At 39.9% G+C, this 22,760-nt stretch overlaps 1 protein-coding gene across 5 annotated transcripts; it reads left to right on the forward strand.

Annotated features, from left to right (window-relative positions):
* Window positions 1-547: 547 nt before the first annotated feature.
* Window positions 548-20,986, forward strand: LOC116600255 (tripartite motif-containing protein 5-like). Of its 5 annotated transcripts, none has more exons than XM_032360394.1 (7): window positions 548-2,888; window positions 10,680-11,166; window positions 12,051-12,146; window positions 12,779-13,009; window positions 17,916-17,938; window positions 19,353-19,453; window positions 20,951-20,986. In XM_032360394.1, exons 2-7 carry the CDS (start codon window positions 10,741-10,743, stop codon window positions 20,962-20,964), a joined length of 891 nt encoding a protein of 296 aa, XP_032216285.1. In that variant the 5' UTR covers window positions 548-2,888; window positions 10,680-10,740; the 3' UTR covers window positions 20,965-20,986. The 5 variants fall into 5 exon arrangements, with proteins under 5 accessions (XP_032216285.1, XP_032216283.1, XP_032216287.1 ...); XM_032360392.1 differs by having other exon boundaries at window positions 548-2,859; XM_032360393.1 differs by lacking the exon at window positions 548-2,888 and having other exon boundaries at window positions 9,532-11,166.
* The last annotated feature ends 1,774 nt before the right edge of the window (window positions 20,987-22,760 follow it).

A 22,760-nucleotide genomic window follows, 5' to 3' on the forward strand; every position in this document is an offset into this window, starting at 1 on the left:
CTTCTCTGTCTGGTACTTAACAACACAAAAATAACAACACAAAACTCACTGATACAGAGATCAGATTGGTGGTTGCTAAAGGCCAGGGTTTAGGGGTTAGCAAAATCGGTGAAGAGGATCAAGAAGTAAAGGCTTCCAGTTATAAAATAAGTCATGGAGATATAATGCATAGCATGGTGACTGTAGCAAATAGTATTGTATTGCAAATTTGAAAGTTGCTACAAAAGTAAATCTTGAATGTTCTCATCACAGGAAAAATATTTTTCTCATGACCTCCTATGGTGATAGATAACTTGATTTACTGTGGTGAACATTTCACCATGTATACAAATGTTGAATCAGTATGTCATATACCTAAACTAATGTATGTTAATTATACTTAAATTAAAAAAGTATCAAAGGGGAATTATATGTATGTTATTGATACCAGAAGAATAACTGAATTTTTAAAAAGGATTTTATTTATTTGACAGAGAAAGAGTGAGCACAGGCAGAAAGCGGGGGGAGGGAGAAGCAGGCTCCCTGGGGAGCAGAGAGCCCAGTGCAGGACTCAATCTCAGGACCCTGGGATCATGACCTGAGTCAAAGGCAGGTGCTTAAATGACTGAGCCACCTAGGTGTCTCGAGAATAACTGAATTACATGATGTGACAGCAACTGTGTTCATAGCAAGAATGTATGATTAGCATCAAGATGTTCCATTCATTTATAAAGATTTTCATAGTTACATATCTGCATATCTATCAATCCTTATATGCAATAGCTTCTATTAGATTTGAGGCAACAAGCAACAGAATAGAGAAAGTCCCTCCCTGACCTCATGAAACTTACAGTTAGGGGTACAATGTGAGGTAGGGATGATTACCACTGATAAGATCAGTAATAACACTAGGTTTCCCATGCACGTCTCTTTCTTGCCTTCCACTCATGCATTTTCATTTCTAATTGAAGAATAGTGACTGAGTCCTCACCTCTAAGAGTAATCCTAGTTTTGGCAATGATTTCCCAGAAAAATTTTAACAGGGGAAGCCCTAGACAAAGCGCCTATGGAGTGTCTGTGGGCCACATCCCAGGCTACTGGATCGGTTCTGCACTGAGAGCAGAAGAGAAGAGAACTAGCCTGGCTCTGCTCAGGGATGAAAAAGGTACTTTGAGGAAGACAACAGAGGAAAGTCAAAGTTTTTTGAAGCTTACCAATTTAATGACTCAGTATAATAATGTAGGATTTCAGCATGACTCTCCACAAAAATTCCTAACACCCTGTCCTACTTGGGTTTGGAAGCCTTAATGGGGTGATGGTTACTCTGCTTTGCAGTTTATTTGGTGTTTCCTAGTCTTAGAAGCTTTCCAAGTTGAAACTGAGGGATCTACAGCAGACGAAAAAAACAACAACGAATACGCTAACCTTGCTCCTTCTCCTCCTCCTCGGGCCATTTCTGCCTCCCAGAAGCTGACCTCACCTGGGGGATCAGCCAGAAGACCACATAGGAAGAATTTCCATAAGGAACGTCTTGACAACTTTTAATAAAAGGAGGGGCATCTGGGTGGCTCAGCAGGTTGAACATTCCACCCTTGATTTTAGTTCAGGTCTTGATCTCAGGGCTCAAGGACCACCACCACCAACAAAATGAGGTGCATGCTTGTTGTTAATAATACGAAGAGACCTCAGAAGTAGTAGCATGATAACAAGATCCTAATGATGAAGTTCTAGAATATAGGTGAGGTCTGGAGCTGATGACCAAGAGAGAATTCCTGAGATACCTTTGGTGCAAAATGGTTTATTAAAGCATGGGGACAAGACCCGAGGGCAGAAAGAGCTCCTGCCCCAGGGTTATATACCATGGAGTTGGGGGAAGGTAAGGGAAAGGGAGATTTCAACAGAACTTTTGTATTCTAAAGAGGACCTACAAGATACTGGATACCAAAGGCCTTGCCATTGCCAAGGTCGTTTTGCCCTCCAGCAAGGTATTAGTGGATGGGAGATTTCCTAGAGAAGGTCACATATGTCCCACCAGGAGTGGTGGTGGGGGAAGGTTGGAGGATGTCAGCTTCTGCTTTGTCCTCAGCCAGCCTTCTGTTCCTCACCACTCCACAATGATTTTCCTGATTACTTTTTATTATGCTAAGATTATAAAGATTGTTAAATAATAGTAGATGGCATTGCCCAGCAAATGACACTGCCTACAGTTTGATCTTCCCAGCATCTTTAGCAGAAGGGTTATTTTGGCAGTACTGAATCCAAATCCTGAAGGTCAGCCTCACTGTGCTGCCAGTTTGGGATGGTGCCTGACTGTCCCCTGGAGGAAATTTTAGCGTCCCTTAGCCCTTCCCTCTCACATGCCTAATAGGATTAATTTACCTTAGGTGAATATATATGAGTAGAGAGCATGTCCACAGGGTTGCCTTAGGGCAACCCTCAGCGTGGGTCCCTCCTTGTGGTAAAGGAGGAATTTTATTCCCCTCTACAGGAAAGCCCATTTCTCGGATAAAAAGTTAGGCGGATTTGTGTGAAATTATATTGTTCAAGTAAGCCTAGTGCTCCAAAGGACTGATTACCTTGAAAAGACAGGAGAGCATCCTCTAAGAGAGGAACAGACAAGGAGTTCCACCACTGGTTCATCGGACTAGCCCTGGGCAGAGCGTCTTGTCACTTCCTGGAGTCCCATGCGCAGGCCTCCCATTGGTCTGTGGTGTCTCTCCTCCTCTCCTGCCAGTCCGGGAGAATTTAATTTTCATTTTCACTTAGCACTTCAAGAGCTTGGTGGAGATTGGCCCCTAGTTTGCTGAGAGAATCCTGACCACACTGGCCTGCCTCCACGCTTTCCCCAAGGAGCCACGACTTCTCACCTGGTCCCTGAAGGTGTGTGGACTGGTTTGCTGAAGGCAGAGGTGGGGAGAACTGAATTTTGGAGTGAGTTTAATGTGTGTTCAAGCAGCTGCGGTGAAGGGTGGGTGGGGACAACAACCAGCTTGCAAGCTTCCTGCTAAGAGTGTGGGGGTGGGTGGGTGTGAAGAGGCCTGGGGAAGTTGGGGGAAGGGCAGTCCTCAAAGAAGGGAAGTTTGATGGCTTGAAAGGCTTTGTGCTTTTCTGGAGTTACCATTATTTCTAGAGGTTGAATCTACCCTGGAGATTCTCCTTCTCATTCTATAATTCTGAATTGCATGTCGCTGAGGACCAACCAGAATTCTCTGTTTTTCAGAGGTAGAAAGTTCCTTCTCTCCACAGCAAGAACAAAGGCAGAGGGGATCTTTGAATCCTAACATTTTAGTGCCCGCTCGGTAACACTGTAGCGTTTCTGCATGACTCGAGATAAATTCTCATCACTTTGGTTTGGCCATGCTTAGGAGTTTGATGGGTGACAGTTGGCAAGCCCAAGTCACTAACCTTACTCATCCTCTGCCAGGGCCATATTGGCTACCCGAGAGATGAGGGGCAAAGGAATAACTTTACAAATGTGGTATCTTTTCTAAATTTAATTTAATTTAATCTTACTTTGTAATGTTCAGTTAGCCACTATATAGTACAACATTAGTTTCTGATGTAGTGTCCAGTGATTCCTTAGTTACATATAACATCCAGTGCTCATCACAACATGTGCTCTCCTTAATACCCATTATTACCCTGTTACCCCATTCCCCATCCTCCTCCCCTCTAAAACCTTCAGTTTGTTTCCCAGAGTCCATAGTCTGTCATGGTTCCACCCCTTCTCTGATCCTTCTTCAGTTTTCCCTCCCTTCCTCATGGTCCTCTATACTATTCCTTATGTTCCACATATGAGTGAAACCATATGATAATTGACTTTCTCTGCTTGACTTATTTCACTTAGCATAATCCCCTTCAGTTTCATCCATGTCAGTGCAAATGGTGGGTATTTATCCTTTCTGATGGGTGAGGAATATTCCATTATATACATGAACCACATCTTCTTTATCCATTCATCATCTGAAGGGCATCTTGGCTCCTTCCACAGTTTGGTTATTGTGGACATTGCTGCTATGAACATTGGGGTTCTTTTCACTACATCTGTATCTTTGAGGTAAATACTTAGTAGTGCAATTGCTGGGTTGTAGGGTAGCTTGATTTTTAATGTCTTGAGGAGCCTCCACACGATTTTGCAGAGTGGCTATTGTAAAGTTTTTTCCGACGAAATAAACACACCACCAGGCGAAGTGGGTATAAGGCAAGGTTTATTAAAGGTTCTCTCCGGTGAAGTTTCAGGGCCCAGGTGAAGGGGAGCCGGGAAAGTTGCACCGGGAGTTGCACCGGGAGGAGGTGGGCACTCTTGGGCGAGGTTCTGCAACTCTGGAAAGCAGAGTGGGGGAAGTCGCACCCAAGGCAGGGGTGGGGGGCTTTTAGGGGGTCTTGGGGAAAGCTCAGGGGTCTTTTGGCAAGTTTCCCTTATTCAGATATCCCGCCTGCTCGTCGAGATCCCATTGGTCCACAGGAGCCCAGGGCGGGGGGTCTCGGATTCCTGCTTGGGCCTTTGGTCTCCTGTCCGAGCTCAGGTCTTGTGGCAGGAACTTTTGTCATCTTGGGCCTTTGTTCTCCTGTCCGAGTTCAGGTCTTGTGGTGGGAACTTTTGCCATCTTGGGCCTTTGTTCTCCTGTCCGAGTTCAGGTCTTGTGGCGGGAACTTTCACCATCTTGGGCCTTTGTTCTCCTGTCAGAGTTCAGGTCTTGTGGCAGGAACTTTCACCATCTTGGGCCTTTGTTCTCCTGTCCGAGTTCAGGTCTTGTGGCGGGAACTTTCGCCATCTTTAGTAGGCCTTCCTGCCAGCCCAACAGCTATAGCAGCTTGCCCTCCCACTGACAGCATAAGAGGGATCCCCTTTCTCCACATCCTTGCCAATATTTGTTATTTCTTGCCTTGTTAATTTTTGCCATTGTAACTGGTGTAATGTGGTATCTCATTATGATTTTGATTTGTATTTCCCTGATGGCTAGTGATGTTGAATATTTTTTTCATGTGTCTAGTTAGGCATTTGTATGTCGTCTTTGGAGAAGTGTCTGCTCATGTCTTCTGCCCATTTTTTGGCGTGATTATCTGTTTTGTGTGTGTTGGGTTTGAGGAGTTCTTTATAGATGTTGGAAACCTGCGCTTTATCTGTAATGTCATTAGCAAATATCTTCTCCCATTCCATAGGTTGCCTCTTAAGTTTTGTTGACTGTTTTCTTTACTATGCAGAATCTTTCTATCTTGGTGAAGTCCCAAATGTTCCTTTGGAAATGTGCCTTGAAAGAAGTTGCTGTGGCTGATGTCAAAGAGGTTATTGCATATGTTCTCCTCTAGGAGTTTGATGGATTCCTGTTTCATTCACATTTAAGTCTTTCATCCATCTTGAGTTTATCTTTGTGTTTAATGTAAGAGAATGGTCCAGTTTCATTCTTCTGTATGTAGCTGTCCAACTTTCCCAGCACCACTTATTGAAGAGACTGTCTTTTTTCAATTTTTTCCCCCTGATTTGTCAAAGATTAATTGACCATAGAATTGAGGATCCATTTCTGGCATCTCTATTCTGTTCCATTTGTCTGTGATTCTGTTTTTGTGCCAATACTATGCTGCCTTGGTGATCACAGTTTTGTAATATAGATTGAAGTCAGACAACATGATGCCTCTAGCTTTGTTTTTCTTTTTCAATATTCCCTTGGTGATTTGGGGTCTTTTCTGGCTCCATACAAATTTTAGAATTGTTTGTTCCAGATTCTTGAAAAATGTCAATGGTATTTTAATAGGGATGGCATTGGAAGTGTTGATTCCTCTGGGTAGGATGACATTTTAACAATGTTTATTCTTCCAGTCCATGAGCATGGAATGTTTTCTCATCTGTGTCTTCTCATTTGTGTCTTCCTCAATTTCTTTTGTAAGTGTTCTGTAATTTCTAGATATAGATCCTTTACCTCTTTGGTTAGGTTTATTCCTGGGTATCTTACATTGTTGTTTGTTTGCTTGTTTGTTTTTTGTTTTGTTTTGGGTTTTGTGCTGTTATAAATGGAATCGATTTCTTTCTACAGTTACACTGTTAGTGTATAGAAAAACAATTGATTTCTGTGCATTGATTTTGTATCCTGCCACATTACTGAATTGCTCTATGAGTTCTAGTAATTTGAGGGTAGAGTCTTTTTTGGGTTTTCCACATAAAATATCATGTCATCTGTGAAGAGAGTGAGTTTGACTTCTTTGCCAATTTGAATGCCTTTTTTTTTTCTTTTTTGTTGTCTGATTGCTGATACTAGAACTTGTAGTACTATGTTGAATAGCAGTGGTGATAGTGAATAGCCCTGCCATGTTCCTAACCTTAGGGGAAAAGCTCTCAGATTTTCCCCATTGAGGATGATACTTGTTGTGGGCTTTTCATAGATGGTTTTTATGGTATTGAGGAATATTCCCTCTATCCCTGCACTCTGAAGAGTGTAAATCAGGAAAGGATGTTGTATTTTGTCAAATGCTTTTTCTGCATCAATTAAGAAAATGAGTTTGGAAGTTTTCCATCTGTTTCTATTTTTTGAAGCAGCTTCAGTAGAATAGGTACTATTTTTTCTTTAAATGTTTGGTAGAATTTCCCTGAGAAACCACCTGGTTCTGGACTCTTGTTTTTTGGGAGGTCTTTGATTACTGCTTCAATTTCATTACTGGTTATTGGACTATTCAGATTATCTATTTCTTCCTGTTTCAGTCTTGGTGGTTTTAAGTTTTCAGAAAGGCATCCATTTCTTCCAGGTTGCTTAATTTGTTGGCATATAGTTTCTGGTAATAATTTCTAATAATTGTTTCTATTTCCTTGGTGTTGGTCATGATCTCTCCCCTTTCATTTATGATTTTATGAATTTGGGTCCTTTCTCTTTTTCTTTGGATAAGTCTCATCAGAGGTTTCTGATCTTATTAATTCTTTCAAAGAACCAGCTTCTACTTTTGTTGATCTGTTTTACTGTTCATCTGGTTTCTATTTCATTGATCTCTGCTCCAATCTTTATTATTTCTCTTCTCTTGCTTGATTTAGGTTTTATTTGCTGTTCTTTCTCCAGGTCCTTTAGGTGTAAGGTTAGCTTGTGCATTTGTTTTTCTAATTTTATGAGAGAGGTTTGGATGCCTATGTATTTCCCCCTTAGGACCACCTTACAGTATCCCATAGGTTTTGGACTGATGTGTATTCATTCTCATTATATTCCATGAATTGTTTAAGTTCTTTAATTGCCTAGTTGACCCAATCATTCTTTAGCAGAATGTTCTTTAGCTCCCAAATGTTTGAAATCTTCCATTTTTTTTTTTCTTGTGATTGAGTTCAAGTTTCAAAGCATTGTGGTCTGATAACATGCAGGGAATAATCTCAATCTTTTGGTATCAGTTGAGACCTGATTTGTGACCCAGTGTGTGGTCTATTCTGGAGAAAGTTCCATGTGCACTCAGGAAGAATGAGTGTTCTGTTTTTTTTTAGGGTGGGATGTTCTGTAATTATCTATGAAGTCCATCTGATCCAATGTGTCATTCAGAGGTCTTGTTTTTTATTGATTTTCTGCTTAGATAATCTGTTCATTGCTGAGAGTGGAGTGCTCAGGTCTCCTATTATTAATATGTCATTATCAATATGATTCTTTATTTTGTTTAATAGCTGGTTTATGTAGTTGGCTGCTTCCACTTGGGGGCATAGATATTTACAGTTGTTAGATCTTCTTGTTGGATAGACCCTTTAAGTATATACAGTGTCCCTTTACATCTCTTACTACAGTCTTTGGTTTAAAGTCTAGTTTGTCTGATAGGAGAATTGCTACTCCAGCTTTCTTTTGAGGTCTCTTGGCATGATAAATGGTTCTCCATCACCTCACTTTCAATCTGGGGGTGTCTTTAGGTTCAAAGTGAGCCTCTTGTAGAGGGCATATGGGTGGGTACTGTCTTTTTATCAATCTGAAATCCTGTGCCATTTCATTGGAGCATTTAGGCCATTCACATTGAGAGTAACTATTGAAAGATACAAATTTAGTGCCATTATTCTGCTTCTAAAGTCCTTGTTTCTACAGATTGACTCTGTAAATTTCTGATCTATATTACTCTTGGGGTCTTCTTTTATAGAATTCCCCTTAATATTTCTTGCAGGGCTGACTTGGTGGTCATATTCTTTCATGTTTCACATCTTCTTTCATGTTCAGCTGGTCCTGGAAGCTCTTTGTCTCTCCATCCATTCTGAATGACAGCCTTGCTGGATAAAATATTCTTGGGTACATGTTCATCTCACTTAGTACCTTGAATATGTTTTGCCAGCCCTTTCTGGCCTGCCAGGTCTCTGTGGACAGGTCTCAGATTACTCTGGTATTCCTCCCTCCATACATAAGAAATCTCTTCCCCTAGCTGCTCTCAGCATAGCTTCCTTGTCTCTAAGATTTGCAAGTTCCACTATTATATGACTGGGTCTTGGTTCCACTATTATATGACTAATCTTGGAAGGGGTCCTCTCTGCCTCTTAGACATGGATGCTTATCTCCTTCCCTAGATTAGGGAAGTTCTCAGCTATGATTTGGTCAAATACACCTACTAGTCCTCTCTCTTTCTCCACCTCCTCAGGGATACCAGTAATTCTGACACTGGAACATTTATGGCATCCTTCATCTCTCTAAGTCAGTTCTCATGGGCTTCCAGCTGCCTATTCCTATCCTCCTTGGCTTCCTTCCCTCCTATCAGCCTATCTTCTAGATTAGTAATTCATTCTTCTGACTCATTTTCCTTGGCTGTTAGAAAATCCAGTTTTCACTGCACCTCATTCGTAGTATTTTTAAGTTCAGCCTGATTAGATCTCATTTCTGCCCTTAGAGTTTCTGTATTTTCATTAATACTTTTTTTAAGCTTAGCTATTGACTTCATGATTGCTACCCTGAAGTCTATCTCTGACATCTTGCTTATATCCATTAGATATGTGGCAGGGGACATTGTCTCTGGTTCTTTTCTTTGTTGGGAGTTCCTCCTCATACTCATTCTGTTGAGGGATGGTTGAGAGAATGTACAGAATCCAAAATATCAACCATGACCCTAGAAAGATGCACCCTAGGAAGCTCCAGAGCAGTTGGAAGCCACCACCAAATAAACAAAGCCAAAATGAAACACAAGAATAAAATTTATAAAATTAAATGTTTTTTAAAACAATAATTTTTTTTTTTTTTTTAAAGTGGGGTGAGGGGAAGGAGGGCTATGATCGCTCAGTGTGGACAAAGTAGGGTGTTTCATTTGTACCTGGGCATATTTTGGTTTGTTTGTTAGAGGACACTACTTCTCAAAATTACAGGGAAAGTATAACGTGTGTGTGTGTGTGTGTGTGTGTGTGATATTGAATAGGGAAAAAAAAGGACTACAATGAAGCATATAAAAAATATAGGTGTGAACAAGTACAGGTTAAAAAGCTACTATGAGGGGTGCCTAGGTGGCTCAGTCAGCTAAGCATCTGCCTTCAACTCAGGTTGTGATCCCAGGGTCCTGGGATCAAGTCCCATGTCAGGCTACCTGCTCAGCAGGAGGCCTGTTTCTCCCTCTCCCTCTGCCTGCTACTCTGCCTACTTGTGCTATTTCTGTTAAATGAATAAGTAAAATCTTTTTAAAAAGTAACAACTGCTATGAAATACAAGTTGTTGTATTAAAGAGCTGGTTGAAATGAAAAAAAGGTAAAAAGAAAAAACAAGTGTAAGAGAAAGAATAACAAAAAATAGAGAGTTGTATTTGGAAAATAAATAAGCTTTGAGGCAATGCCTGGAGCTTAATATATTTTCCCCTGATACTGGGATTTTACAATCTTATGAGATCCATAGTGGTGTCGTCCCTTTGTTCTTCCATCCTGTCTTCTGGGGGGAGGGTCCTGCCATGCTGTTTCTCAGGCAATCCTGCTTAGGAGGAGTTGAGCTGCCCCTGATGGGATGGGCTCACTGGAGCTTTTGTTTTTATTTGAGCTTTTGTTCTCTGATGGCTTTCTGTACCTTTTCAGAGGGTCAGAGCAAAAAATGGCTGCATCTAAACCTCTGTCCCAGAACAGAGAAATAGCAGTCTGCTCTTCATGGAGCCCTCCAGGACAGAGTCTCTGTTTCTGTATGTGCTGCTGAGAACTGCAGTCTCCTGTGGTGCATGTCCACAGTGACTCTCCCAGAGGTCATCCTAGGGGCCCCTGCATGTCCCTGCCCTTTGTACTTCTAAAATGTCAAGGAGCTGTGGGCTTGTGCATGCACCCTCAGCTCCTGGATCATGTCTGGGCACTGCTCTAAAGCCCCTTCTGAGCTGCTACTGCTATGAAAGTTTTTGCTGACCCTGGCGCACTATGCTTTTGTGCTCCAGTATTATATCTCTTTCCAGAAGCCAGCTTATGGTGGTTTCTGCCCCCTTCTGCTTATCTTCTGACATCTTCCCACAGAGTCACAAGTCATGACTCTGCCCTTCCCACCTTGTGACAGGCCCTGCTTTTCTGCTTGCAGAGATCCCAGTACATTCTTATATCTCAGGCTGATTTTGCAGTTGTTCAGAATGGTTTGGTAGATATCCAGCTAAATTCAGGGAACTGGTTGAAATGGAGTCCCCTACTCCTCCCTTCTCTACCTTTTCTTTCTTGTCCTTCAATATTATGATTTGGGCTTGTCCTTAATTTCTACACAATTAGTGTAATTTTATTCTTACCTTTCCAACTCTGTCCCCTTTTAACCTTCCCAATCATGCAGGCATCTGTGATCAAGAGGAACCACTGAGGTCAGGAGAGATAGGAGCAAGGGAGCAGCTACTATGGCTTCTAAACTCCTGACAGACATAAAGGAGGAGGTGACCTGCCCCATCTGCCTGGACCTCTTGAAGGAACCCCTGAGCCTGGGCTGTGGCCACAGCTTCTGCAAAGCCTGCATTACTGCAGCAAACAAGGAGTCCAAGACAAGCCAGGAAGAGAAGAGCACCAGTTGCCCTGTGTGCCAATTCCATTACTGTGCTAAGGAGCTGCGCCCTAACTGGCATGTGGCCAACATAGTGGAGAGGTTCCGAGAGGTCAAGGTGAGCTCTGAGGAAGGGCAAAAGAGAAATCTCTGTGAACGCCATGAAGAGAAGCTCTTGCTCTTCTGTAAGAAGGATGGGAAGGTCCTTTGCTGGGTTTGCGAGCGGTCTCAGGAGCACCGTGGTCACCAAACGGTCCCCATGGATGAAGCTGTCCAAGAGTACCAGGTAAGAGACCAGAATAGAGGAAATATAGGGCGGAAAATAGAACTTGATGAGAAATCTCCACTTTGCATTCAACTTTCATTACCTTGTCATCATAGATCTGAGACCTCTGATGTCTTACCTTCTAAAGGGCTGATGAACATTAAAAAAAAAATTTTTTTTTGTCTGAAGGACATTTTTGTGCATTCTATTAAATTACAAAAGGATAAACCTATGGTACAGATTTAGTCAAAAGTAGATACTTTGTACCTTGTGCTAGATGGGCGGAAATGTAGTGCCCAAGAGAGACCCTCATCACTGAGTTGAACAGGAAGGTAGAAGGAGATGTAACTTCGTTCTTTGCTGGAAGGCTTGGTTTGTTCTAATAGTTGCCCTGATACAAACAGAATCATCCCCTCTTTTTGATGAGGGTTGGTGATGTCTATCACCTGGGTCTTTTTTTTCCCCTCTTGATTAATTTTGGTTTATTTTTTTAAACACAATAATTAAATATTGGAAAATCTTTTAATATAGTTTTCTGAATAGAATGCAATTTTTTTAATATAATTGATACATTTATATATAAAATGATTATTTCTGTAGATGCTGAAAATATTTTTTTAATTATTATGTTTAGTTAGCTAACATATAGTACGGTACATCACTAGTTTTTGATGTAGTGTTCAGTGATTCATTATTTGCAAATAACACCCAGTGCTCATCACCTGGGTCTTAAAGAACACATTTATCACGTCAAGTTTTCTTCCAGGTCATAGTTTCTAATTGCTGTTCTCACTGATTCTGTAAACTCTAGTCTCTTTGGACATTGGCCTAATATTTTCTCCATTTATCCTCTATGCTGATACTTAGAAATCTGACAGCTTGACTCTGGTGACTCCTCTCCATAGGAGAAGCTCCAGACAGCTCTGCAGAAGGTGAGAAAGGAGCAGCAGGAAGCAGAGATGTTGAATGCCAACCTCAGAGAACAGAGAACCTCCTGGAAGGTAGGGAGAGATCCTTCCTGAGACAAAAATATAGACAGGACCTTGGGTGTTAGTCACAAGGAGCTCCCTTCCTTTTTGTTTCCTGATAGTCAATATATCCAAAAGTCATTTGGTTAGTCCCTTCTCTTTTCCCTGATAAAGGTAGGGACTGAAAAATGAACATGTTACAAATGAACACAGACATTTAAAGAGAGGTATTCACATAGAGGATGACTGGTGAGTTCTGTGTTAAATTCCTGTTGTGATTTTGAGTCTTTGACCCTCCTGGGGGAAGACTGTTAGCAGTGACTCAGGGTTCTGTCTGTATTGTTCAACTTCCAGCTGAGGGTGAGGGGATGGAGTCAGGGAGTAAAGCAAAGAGAACTTGGTTGTCCTGGACAGCTGTGTGAAAGCAGAGCCACACCCAAGGATCCTCTTTGGGCTCAGGTTAGCCTCAATAATGTAAACTTGAGGCCATTATTTTGGAATGTGATGGAGAAAAAAATAATGGGAAAAGTCAGGATCCCCAAGAATTGCTCCCTTGCTTCTCTCTCATTTCCCAGTAAGAAGTTTCTAAAGAAAATAGTTCTCTTTCTGGCTCCCAGTCTCTGGCTGATAGCCTGACTACCACTCTCTCTTTCTCATTCCTGAAGAATCATATGCAAAATGAGAAAAAGTATATCCATACAAAGTTTAAAAAACTGAAGACTATGCTGGAGCGTGAGGAGAAGAATATAGTGCAGATGCTGGACAACGAGGAGGAAACTATTCTCAATTCCTTTGTCTCAGTGGAGGATGAGGTGGCCCAGCACAGCCAGATAGTGAAAGACCTGATTTCAGAACTAGAGCATCGGCTTCAGGGGTCAACAGTAGGCATGCTGCAGGTAAGACTCAAGAAGAAGCCCCAGCATCTGAGATTTGAGAAAAAATGAAGACCGAGTTTCCTTCTCTCCCGTTTCTTTGCACTTCCTGATGATAACACTAAGGTTCCTTTGGCCTTGCAGTATCCCCTTTCCTGTATCTGTGACAGAGGTTATAGGAATAAATAACAAGGGACAGTCTCATATTTATTTATCAAGTGCAGTGCAGAAATCTGACAGGCTGAATTTGCATGGTATCCAGGGATAGTCTAGAGGCCTCTGTGTTCAGTGATCTAGTGCTAAGGACTTCTCAGGTACCTCTTCATGAATCAGCTTGATCACAAACAAGTGAATGTCACATTCTAAGACCCTATTTTTCCCCCTCATAGAATAAACTGAGATTTTTCTCCCTTTTTTTTCCATTTCCTGGAAAACAAACAAAAAAGTGTGAAGTACTAGTATTATTTTGTCTTTAAATATTCAATTGAATTCACCAGTGAAGCCATCTCATCCTATTGCTTTTTCAAAAGGGTTAAAACAATATTTAAAAATATGTATTAGGATTACTTATATATTTTACCGTTATTAAGTCAGATTTTGATAATAAATGTCTTTGTAGGGATTTGTCCACTCTAAAGTTGCCTGATCTGGAGACATAAAGGTAGTCATAATAATCTCTTATAATCCCTCCGGTTTCTACAGCACACACATGAATGTCCCCTCTTTTAGTACTGATTTTGATGATGTGCTTTTTCTCGGACAGTTTAGTTGTCTTTGGTCAATTTTTTTTTTAAATTTTCTTCAAGAATAAACTTCATTATTTCATTGACTTTTTAAATCTTTTTTTCTTTTTTTTTTTCCTTGAAGACTTTATTTATTTGAGAGGGAGAGACTTTATTTATTTGAGTGGGGTGAGGGGCAGAGGAGAGGGAGAAGTGGATTCCTCACTGAGCAGGGAGACCAACAGGGGCTCGATCCCCGAGCCTTGAGATCACCATCTCAGCCAAAGGCTGCTGCTCAGCCAACTGAGCCTCCCAAGCACCCCGCTTTTTTTTTTTTTTTTTTTAAACATTTCTATTTCATTTGTGTCTGGTCTCATCTTTATTGTTTACTTTGTGAGTGAATGTGTATATGAATGTACGAACATGAGACTGTATGCATACATGAACATGAGTGTGTACACATATGAACAAAAGTGTGTGTGTATATTAGGATTAGTTTGCCATTTTTTCCCTAGATTTTTTTTTTTTTTTAAGATTTTATTTATTCATTTGACACAGAGAGATCACAAGTCGGCAGAGAGGCAGGCAGAGAGAGAGAGAGGAGGAAGCAGGCTCCCCGCGGAGCAGAGAACCCGATGCGGGACTCGATCCCAGGACTCTGAGATCATGACCTGAGCCGAAGGCAGCGGCTTAACCCACTGAGCCACCCAGACGCCCTTTTCCCTAGATTCTTAAAGAGAAAACTTTGATTACTTATTTGAGACCATCATTTCTGATACAGTATTTAGTGATATAAATGCAGTGATTTAGATATATTCCATATATTTTAAAATTTTATATTATTTACTTATTTAAATTCCAGTTAATTAACATATAGTGTAATATCAGTGTCAGATATACAATATAGTGATTCAGCACTTCATACATTACCAGGTGCTCATCACAAGTGCCCTCCTGAATCCCTTATTTAACCCATCACTTATTTAACCCATCCCCCACTCACCTCCCTTCTGCTGACCATCAGTTTGTTCTCTATGGTTAAGTGTCTCTTTCTTGGTTTGTCTCTCTCTCTCTCTCTTTCCTCATTTGTTGTGTTTTTTAAATTTGAAGACAAATGAGTGAAATCATATGATACTTGTCTTTCTCTGACTGATTTATTTCACTCAGCATAATACTCTCTAGTTCCATTCATGTTGTTGCAAATGGCAAGATTTCATTCTTTTGTATAGCTAAGTAATATTCCATGGCATATGTATCTTTATCTATCTATCTGTCATCTATCATCTATCTATCTATGCATGTCCCCCACACAAATATATACCATAGCCTCATATATATAAAATATATAAATAAATTATTATATATTATAATATATATACAACACATCTTCTTTATCATTTGTCAGCTGATGGACACTTGTGCCATTTCCATAATTTGGACATTGTAGATAATACTGCTGGAAACATTGGGGTGCATATATCCCTTTGAATTAGTATTTTTTTAAAAGATTTTATTTATTTATTTGACAGAGAGAGATCACAAGTAGGCAGAGAGGCAGGCAGAGAGAGAGGAAGGGAAGCAGGCTCCCTGCTGAGCAGAGAGCCCGATGAGGTACTCGATTCCAGGACCCTGAGATCATGACCTGAGCCGAAGGCAGCGGCTTAACCCACTGAGCCACCCAGGCACCCTGAATTAGTATTTTTGTATTCTTTGGTTAAATACCTATAAAGTGTGCAGTTCAATTTAACAATACTTGATTTCTTACTTTTTCTTCTAATGTGTATTTCAAATATAATTTCTTCATAATCTGAAAACACATATTTTTTCAGTATTTAAATATATTGATACTTGTTTTATGGACGAAAATATTATATGTCCAGAAAATTTTCCTATGTGAATTGAGAAGAATGTGTATTCTGTATTTGTTAGATTAAATAGTCTAGAGATGTCTGTTTTGTCAAATTAGTTAATAGTATCATCCATGTCTTCTGTATCTTTGATGATTTTCATACACACGGTTCTATCAATTATTTCGAGTGAGCTATTGAAATCTACAACTACTGAGTTTTCTATTTTTCTTTTTAATCCTTTCGATTTTGCTTTGTGTATTTTGAAGCTCTACTGTTGTGTACATTTACATTTGTAATTGTTACATCCCTTCTTGATTTACTGAACCTTTTATCATTCTGAAATTATCCTCTCATTCTCTCATAGTATTTATTGTCTTTAAGTCTATTTTCTATAATATTAATATAGGCACTTGAGCTATTTTATGATTACTGCTTGCATTGTGTATATTTTCCTATCTTTTTAGTTTGGCCATATTTGTGTCTTTGGATCCAAAATCATCTCTTACAGATCACAGTAGTTGAATCTTGCTTTTTATCCAGTCCAACAATCATTGCCTTTAAATGGGGGTGTTAAGACAGTAACATTTAGTGCTAATGTTGATGTAGCTGTATTTACATGTTTCATATTGCTGGTTTTTTTTCCCCATGTGTCACCTGTAGCTTCCACTGTCCTTTCTCCTTAATTTGCTTTGCTTGAGTATAAAATGTTAAGTTTTCCTATTTCTGTGGGGGTTTTTGTTGTTGTTGTTGTTTGTTTTTTTCATTTTTTTTTTTCCTTCCCTAGTGGTGGTTCTAGTGATTACGGTATGCATCTTACTCTCTCGTGGTCTACTTCAGATTAATACTAAATTAATTTCAGTAAGATACAGAAACTCACCTCCAACATTGCTTCATTTCCTTCCAGCTCCAACACAGGCATAATTTAATATGGGTACCTAATCAATGCAGAGCAATGGCATGCAGGCATAAGAGTTTTTTGGTTTTTGTTTTCTGTTTGTGTTTTGTTGTTGTTTTTATTCTTATTGTTTATTGTTACTGTTTTTAACTGGGAAGAGAAGTTCTCTTTTCTTCTGGAGTTTATGTCAGGAGATGCAGGTTTCCTTCATGGACGGAGAGTCAATATAGAGGGAATAAATAAAATTTGGAGGACATAGACCAGATCATGATGATAGGATTTGAGGTTCAAAATTCATCTTTGATTAAAGTTATAGCTGCCCTCCCAAATCCTTTTCTCCACTTAATCTGGTTTTCTTTTTTGGCATATACAACATAAAAGCCCTAATACAGAGAGCAATTTTTTTTTTTTCACTTATTGACCCACCTATTGGCCTATTTTTGGTGACATGAAAGAAGTAAGGCTGAGGTAAAGGAAACCAAATATATTGGTAGATATATGTTCAAACAACCAAAACAATACCTGTGAGGATAAAGAAAATCAGATAGCTAAAAACTGTTAAGAATGTGCACTAAACTGAACTAATACTACATTGTTAACTAACTGGAATTTTAAATAAAAACTTCACAAAATTAAAACAATAACAAAAAAAAAGAACGTGGATTAAATTGCTCAGTAGAGACTGAAGTGCAGGTAAAAATTGTAATTTTAGGACAGTGGTTGAGTGGATATTGGTAACATTATGAACAATGGAGTATAAGAGGAGATGATTTGGTAGGTGAGTGGTAAGTTACATATTAGACATCCTAACCTACTAATTCCTGTGGCTTCTTTACTACTGCCTATGTTAACAAGTATCTAAGAGACTTGCAAAGAGTTGGAAATAAGTGCACATATGTGTGTGTTGAATTTAAGAGACTGGACAAGGTCAACTGTAGATAGTGTTTAAAATGAGGAGATAATTGAAAATTGGAAAACACCTAACAATATATTTGCTTGTATCCTCCTCAAAGCCATTTAAACTTCTTGAGGGATACTACAGTTATTTACTCTTTTCTTTTCTTTTTTTACTCATCTTTGAGTCTCCAGAGTCTGTCCTGATGTTTGGCAAATAATAGTGTATCACTTTACATTTCTACTGAGTAAATGAATTATTCAAACCATCTCATGCATTTAGGAAAAAATTACAGAACTGTTGTTTTCCTCATCAATAAGTCTCATTTCTAAATACTAGAAACTTCATGCTATAATTCTGCAAGGCTCAAAGCTGTTTCTACCTTTTAGAAAATCTGAAAACCTCAAATGAGTCTTCTGGAATGATTAGCCTGGATCTTATTTTTACTTATTTGCTCTCACATTGGGACCATCTTTACTCCTACCATGGGGTTGGTGAGGATGTGATAAAGCTTTGTAAGGGGGAGTTTCTATTACCTCTTGACTCACGTCTTTCCTTTTCTCCCTAGGATGTGCATTCCGTCATGGAAAGGTATGTGGGGGGAATCAGAGATGGTCCTTTCGTGCAGTAAAAAGAGGTTTAAAGTCATTAGAGTTTTGTGATGATCAGTTAGAATAAAACATCTCTCAGGGCAAGACAATTTGGGTGTAGTTATATGCCAAATTTCTTTCTTTGTTTTTTTTTTTTTTTTAAAGATTTTATTTATTTATTTGACAGATGGAGATCACAAGTAGGCAGAGAAACAGGCAGAGAGAGAGGAGGAAGCAGGCTCCCTGCTGAGCAGAAAGCCCAATGCGGGGCTCGATCCCAGGACCCTGGGATCATGACCTGAGCCTAAGGCAGAGGCTTTAACCCACTGAGCCATCCAGGCGCTCCTATATGCCAAATTTCTGTTCACAAATCATGGTTTGAGTGTTCTGTAACTATTGAGAATGGACCAGGTACTATAGGAGGGAATGTGGGTAGTGGGAAATCACAGTGTGGGTCAGTAGCATTACAGGGGGTAAGAGGTGGCAGATCTCTTAAATTTTATCCACCTCTATGCCCGTATGTAACTCAGGTACTTTTATTTCATAGCTGTTTGTCTTATCGTGGTAAGTTTATGTCTGTTTCACCTGCCAAGCACCTGAAATTGGAGAAAATTTCCTTATATTTAAACTTCTGCCCTGGGAATTGAAGAGACCTTCTATATGGCTCTGTTTAGATCTCCAAAAACAGACTTGACTCTCAGGGAATATTTTGGCTTTAGTACACACAAGTGATCCATCTTGGTCATATACTTTAGAAGGCAGAATGGAAAGGTAACATCCTTTTGTCTAAATTTGCACACCTACCTCACAGCATCAAGCTTTTTTCTAACACCTGAAATTCAGGCCATCATTAGTTTGGTGTTTGTGTCCTCTGTTCTGAGTGTTTGCAAATTTTCCCAGAAAACTTAAAAGCTCAGGTGTTATTCTGAGGGCTTCCCTACTGGGCAGAGTTTAAAGAGCTTGGTTCTCCCCAGATAATATTCCACACGTGGTATGTTCCAGACACTCAGGAGTCAGGTTCTGCAACCTCACTTTCTGATAATCTGCTCTGGGAATCCACATCCGTGCAGTGACTTTTCCATACATTAAGTTTTTTTCAAGGTACCAAAGTTTTGTTTTGTTATATCCATTATTTCGTAAACTTCTAGGAGATCGAGAGGGAGAGGTTGATTTAATTTTTGAAGGAAGAAACTGTGTCTCTGAGACCTCAAGACTTTCCTAAGGTCACACAAAGGGAGACTGGGAATGTAGACATAAACACATTTCTTCTGGCTCCAAGGTCAGGAGTCTGCTGTCCTCTTTCTCAGGGTCTCTGGAGAGGAGGGTTCAAACTCTTCAATGGGGTGAATAGGAAGTCAGTCATTTTGGAAGGACAAAAATTCATAAGTGTGGGTTTCAATTTTTGTCATCTTTAGGAGTAAGAACTTGTCTCTGAAGAAACAAAAAGCTTTTCTCAAGGAACAAAAGAAAGTGTCCGGAATTCCTGATCTGAAAGAGATAATGCAAATGTTTATAGGTGAGGAATGCTAGAGCATGGTAAGTGGCTGTGGGAGTCTTGTGGGCAGGGGCCTAAGGGAGAAAAGGGTACAATTTCTAGGTATGGAGAGAGAACACAAAGGACATCACATGATGATATGGTCATATTTGATGGGGAGTGGCCAGGTGTCTGGGGCATAATCTCCTTCATCGGTTCACTACCTCGCCATAGTCCCCAGTCCTTCCCCTATACTTTAGGGGAAAGAGATTTCAGGGCTGCCTCCTTTGCTTATCTTGATTATATTTTTTTTATTATTTGAGAGCTGACAATATGTAGTGCTGCTGAGGTGAAGAGAAATCAGTGTCATCAAGCCACCTTGTTGTCATCACCTTTCAGAATTTTTCATTCCTAGTAGGTCTCATGTTCCGACACCCATGTTTTCCTTTCTAACACATACATACATATTCTGTCTCTGAGAAGAACAAGAACAGAACAGAATTCTTCCAAGTTCTCACTCAAGTTATTCCCAAAATCCCTCTCACAGTGTCACGAATAAAGCTATGTCATGTCTTTCACCCAGCCCCAATTTTTCTGCAGCTCACATGACTCCAAATCATCTCGAAAATACAACATATACTGCCTGTTTCTACAGATAAAAGACAAATGAGACGTATGCACTGTTGGAAACTGAATAATGGATATAATAACAATTAATTTGTCCTGGGCTCCCTGGTTATTGGGTTTTGGGAAACATTACTGGGAGGTAGATCCTGGAGGTATAGGAAGGAAAATGCCCAGAACCCAATGTGAAATTTCATGATAGACGTGATTAAAATGATCAACATCTTCATTCTGTGTTTCTACCACATGTGATTACTGCATTAAAAGGTGACACATCAACTTGAATATAATGCTTTTGAGGAGTCATCCTTCTCTGATCCCTTCATCTTAATCCTGGCCCTGTTTGTCCCTCCCCAATGTGTTGCAGCTTTCCTAGACTATGAGGCTGGCACTGTCTCATTTTTGAGTGTCACAAACCACAGGTTTCTCATCTATAAATTCTCTTCAGGTTCCTTTTCTCAGGAAGCTTTTCCGTTTTTCAACCCTGTGAAATGTAATGACACATGTAGTCTGTGACACCTGTAGTCTGTGCTCACCAAGCTCTTGAACCTTCTTACACCCCTGCTAATTTCCTTGTAGTGCCTGTTGCCTTGGGTGCAGCTGATGCTTCAAGCTTATCTGCACCATTCTCACCATCTTTTCCTTGCTGCCTTCCTTCCCTCCATTTGAACACCCTTCATTCGGAGGAGATATCAAAATTAATAACTAAGAGTGATAGTTTTGTGTCCAGAGTGTCTGGGTTCCTGTCCTGTCTCTCCACACAATTCAGTGGAATCTTGAATAATGTACATGAATGCTGTGTTTATTTTCTTAAAATCATCTTGGTGTGAAAACTGCAGCATATTTAGGATTACTGTAAGAAAATAAATGTCATTATAAACATCTAAGTGTTTTTATTTTTTATTTTTGTAAAAGATTTAGTTTTGTGAACAAGAGCAAGAGAGAGAGAACAGGAGGATGGGCAGAGGGAGAGAGAGAAGCAGACTCCTCACTGACCAGGGAGCCCGACATGAGGCTCCACCCCAGGACTCCAAGATTGTGACCTGAGCTGAAGGCAGATGCTTAACCTACTAAGCCACCATGCACCCCTGAGTATCTTGATTTATTAATAAATATTTGCTACTAAAAAATACAAGCTGTGTCAGTGTCTCATGAAATTCTATGGGATTCAGTTTTCTCATTTGTTAAAAAAAAAGAAAGAAAGGAAGAAAGAAATAGAAAAGAAAGAAAAAAAAATGTACCTGATGTAGAATTATGAAAATTAACCAGCAGAATGTCTTCTAGCACATAAGAAGGGATCTAGTAGGTGTCTGTTTTTTGCCCCCTCTCATTCTGACTAAAACAAATGATTTCAAGAATACATATTAGCTTAATGTATTCTTACATTAAGAATATAAGTTCTTACATTCTTGTTTTGTGTTAAGACCCTTGGTACTCTTGTTTTGTGTTAAGAAATAAAATAACTGGGTTAAAGAATTACAATTTTCTTTAAATTTTAGCTAATGTATTTCTATAGCTGCCTGTTTTTTTTGTTTTTTTTTTTAATTTTTCTGCAGTAATTCTATTTCATTGAAATTGAATTTCGATTTGGGCAGTTTGCCCAGCTTTAAAGGTTATTATTCACAGTGATACAGTAAGAGGTGTGATCGTGGGATTTAACAGTGGTGTAGGAAAGTGTTTTGCTTGCGTGATCAGCTTTCCTTTTGCAGTGACTTGGAAGTTCTCAGGAAGGTAGAGGAAACTTACTCTCCTCCTTCAGTGAGATTGGAGCCGTGTTATCACTACAATGGATGTTCATTTGGGGCTTGTTCATAAAAGACATCCCTATGTCTTTCAGCATTTTTATTCTCAACTCTTCTTTAATTATATTCAGAGCTAGGAGAAAAAAAGTGGGCTGCCTGGTTAAACAGTATCTGCTCTCACTCCTGCTTGTCTCCAGAACCCTATGGGCCTCATCTTTGGATGACCTTTGATGACGCAAAGGATTCCAAGGTGAATATTTCTAGAATTTGTGTGTGTACACTGTGTGTGTGTGCACACACAGCTCCCCTATATCTCAGGACTCATCCATGGAAACTGGAGGAAATTGATCTTCTAAATTTTCCCTTTGACCTCTGCCTTCCTGCTACCCCATCGCTACAATGAATAATTTGAGGAATATAAAAATGTCCTCTAGAAGTAGCAGAAAATGTGACAGGATCGTAATAATGAAAGTGTGCAAAATTATGAAATGAGACGTGTCCAAAGTACACGAGGCAGTGCTCCTTTTGATAGTTCAGCATCTGGGTCACTTCTGTAGTAGTTAGGGATAGCAGATGATACCCCTGTCTGCCCTGTCTCAGGAGGGAGAGGGAAATGAGGAGACTCCATAATCTCAAAGCCGGAGGGATCTAGGAAAGCCAATCCATTTGCTTCTTGTACTTGTAAATATACAGTGTGTTTGTGATCCTATGGAGAAATTCCCAGTGCCCTTCACCTGTGTAAAGCAGGCTTGATGACAGGGTCCCTGCCCAGTTCTGCAGCCTTTCCTCTCTTCACTTGTCTTTCTTGAGTCCCATGCCCAGTTCTCTTGAAAAACCCATAGGTTTCTGAATACTCAACGCTTCTGCCCAGGCCCTGTCTGCCACCTGGAAACAAAGCTCAGCCAAGGATGCAAAACCAAAGGAAAGCTTGCACCCTAGAGAAGAATTTCCAAAATTGTCTACATTTTTAAAAAATAAAAGAT

This window comes from Mustela erminea, chromosome 9 (genome assembly GCF_009829155.1).
Source record: "Mustela erminea isolate mMusErm1 chromosome 9, mMusErm1.Pri, whole genome shotgun sequence".
In the NCBI taxonomy this organism is placed as follows: Eukaryota; Metazoa; Chordata; class Mammalia; order Carnivora; family Mustelidae; genus Mustela; species Mustela erminea.

Excerpts from the sequence above, each read along its gene's own strand:
- LOC116600255 (XM_032360394.1), top strand. The coding sequence starts at position 10,741 with ATGGCTTCTAAACTCCTGACAGACATAAAGGAGGAGGTGACCTGCCCC. Across the intron at positions 11,167-12,050 it reads AAGCTGTCCAAGAGTACCAG|GAGAAGCTCCAGACAGCTCT; the intron begins GTAAGAGACCAG and ends TCCTCTCCATAG. Across the intron at positions 12,147-12,778 it reads AACAGAGAACCTCCTGGAAG|AATCATATGCAAAATGAGAA; the intron begins GTAGGGAGAGAT and ends TCATTCCTGAAG.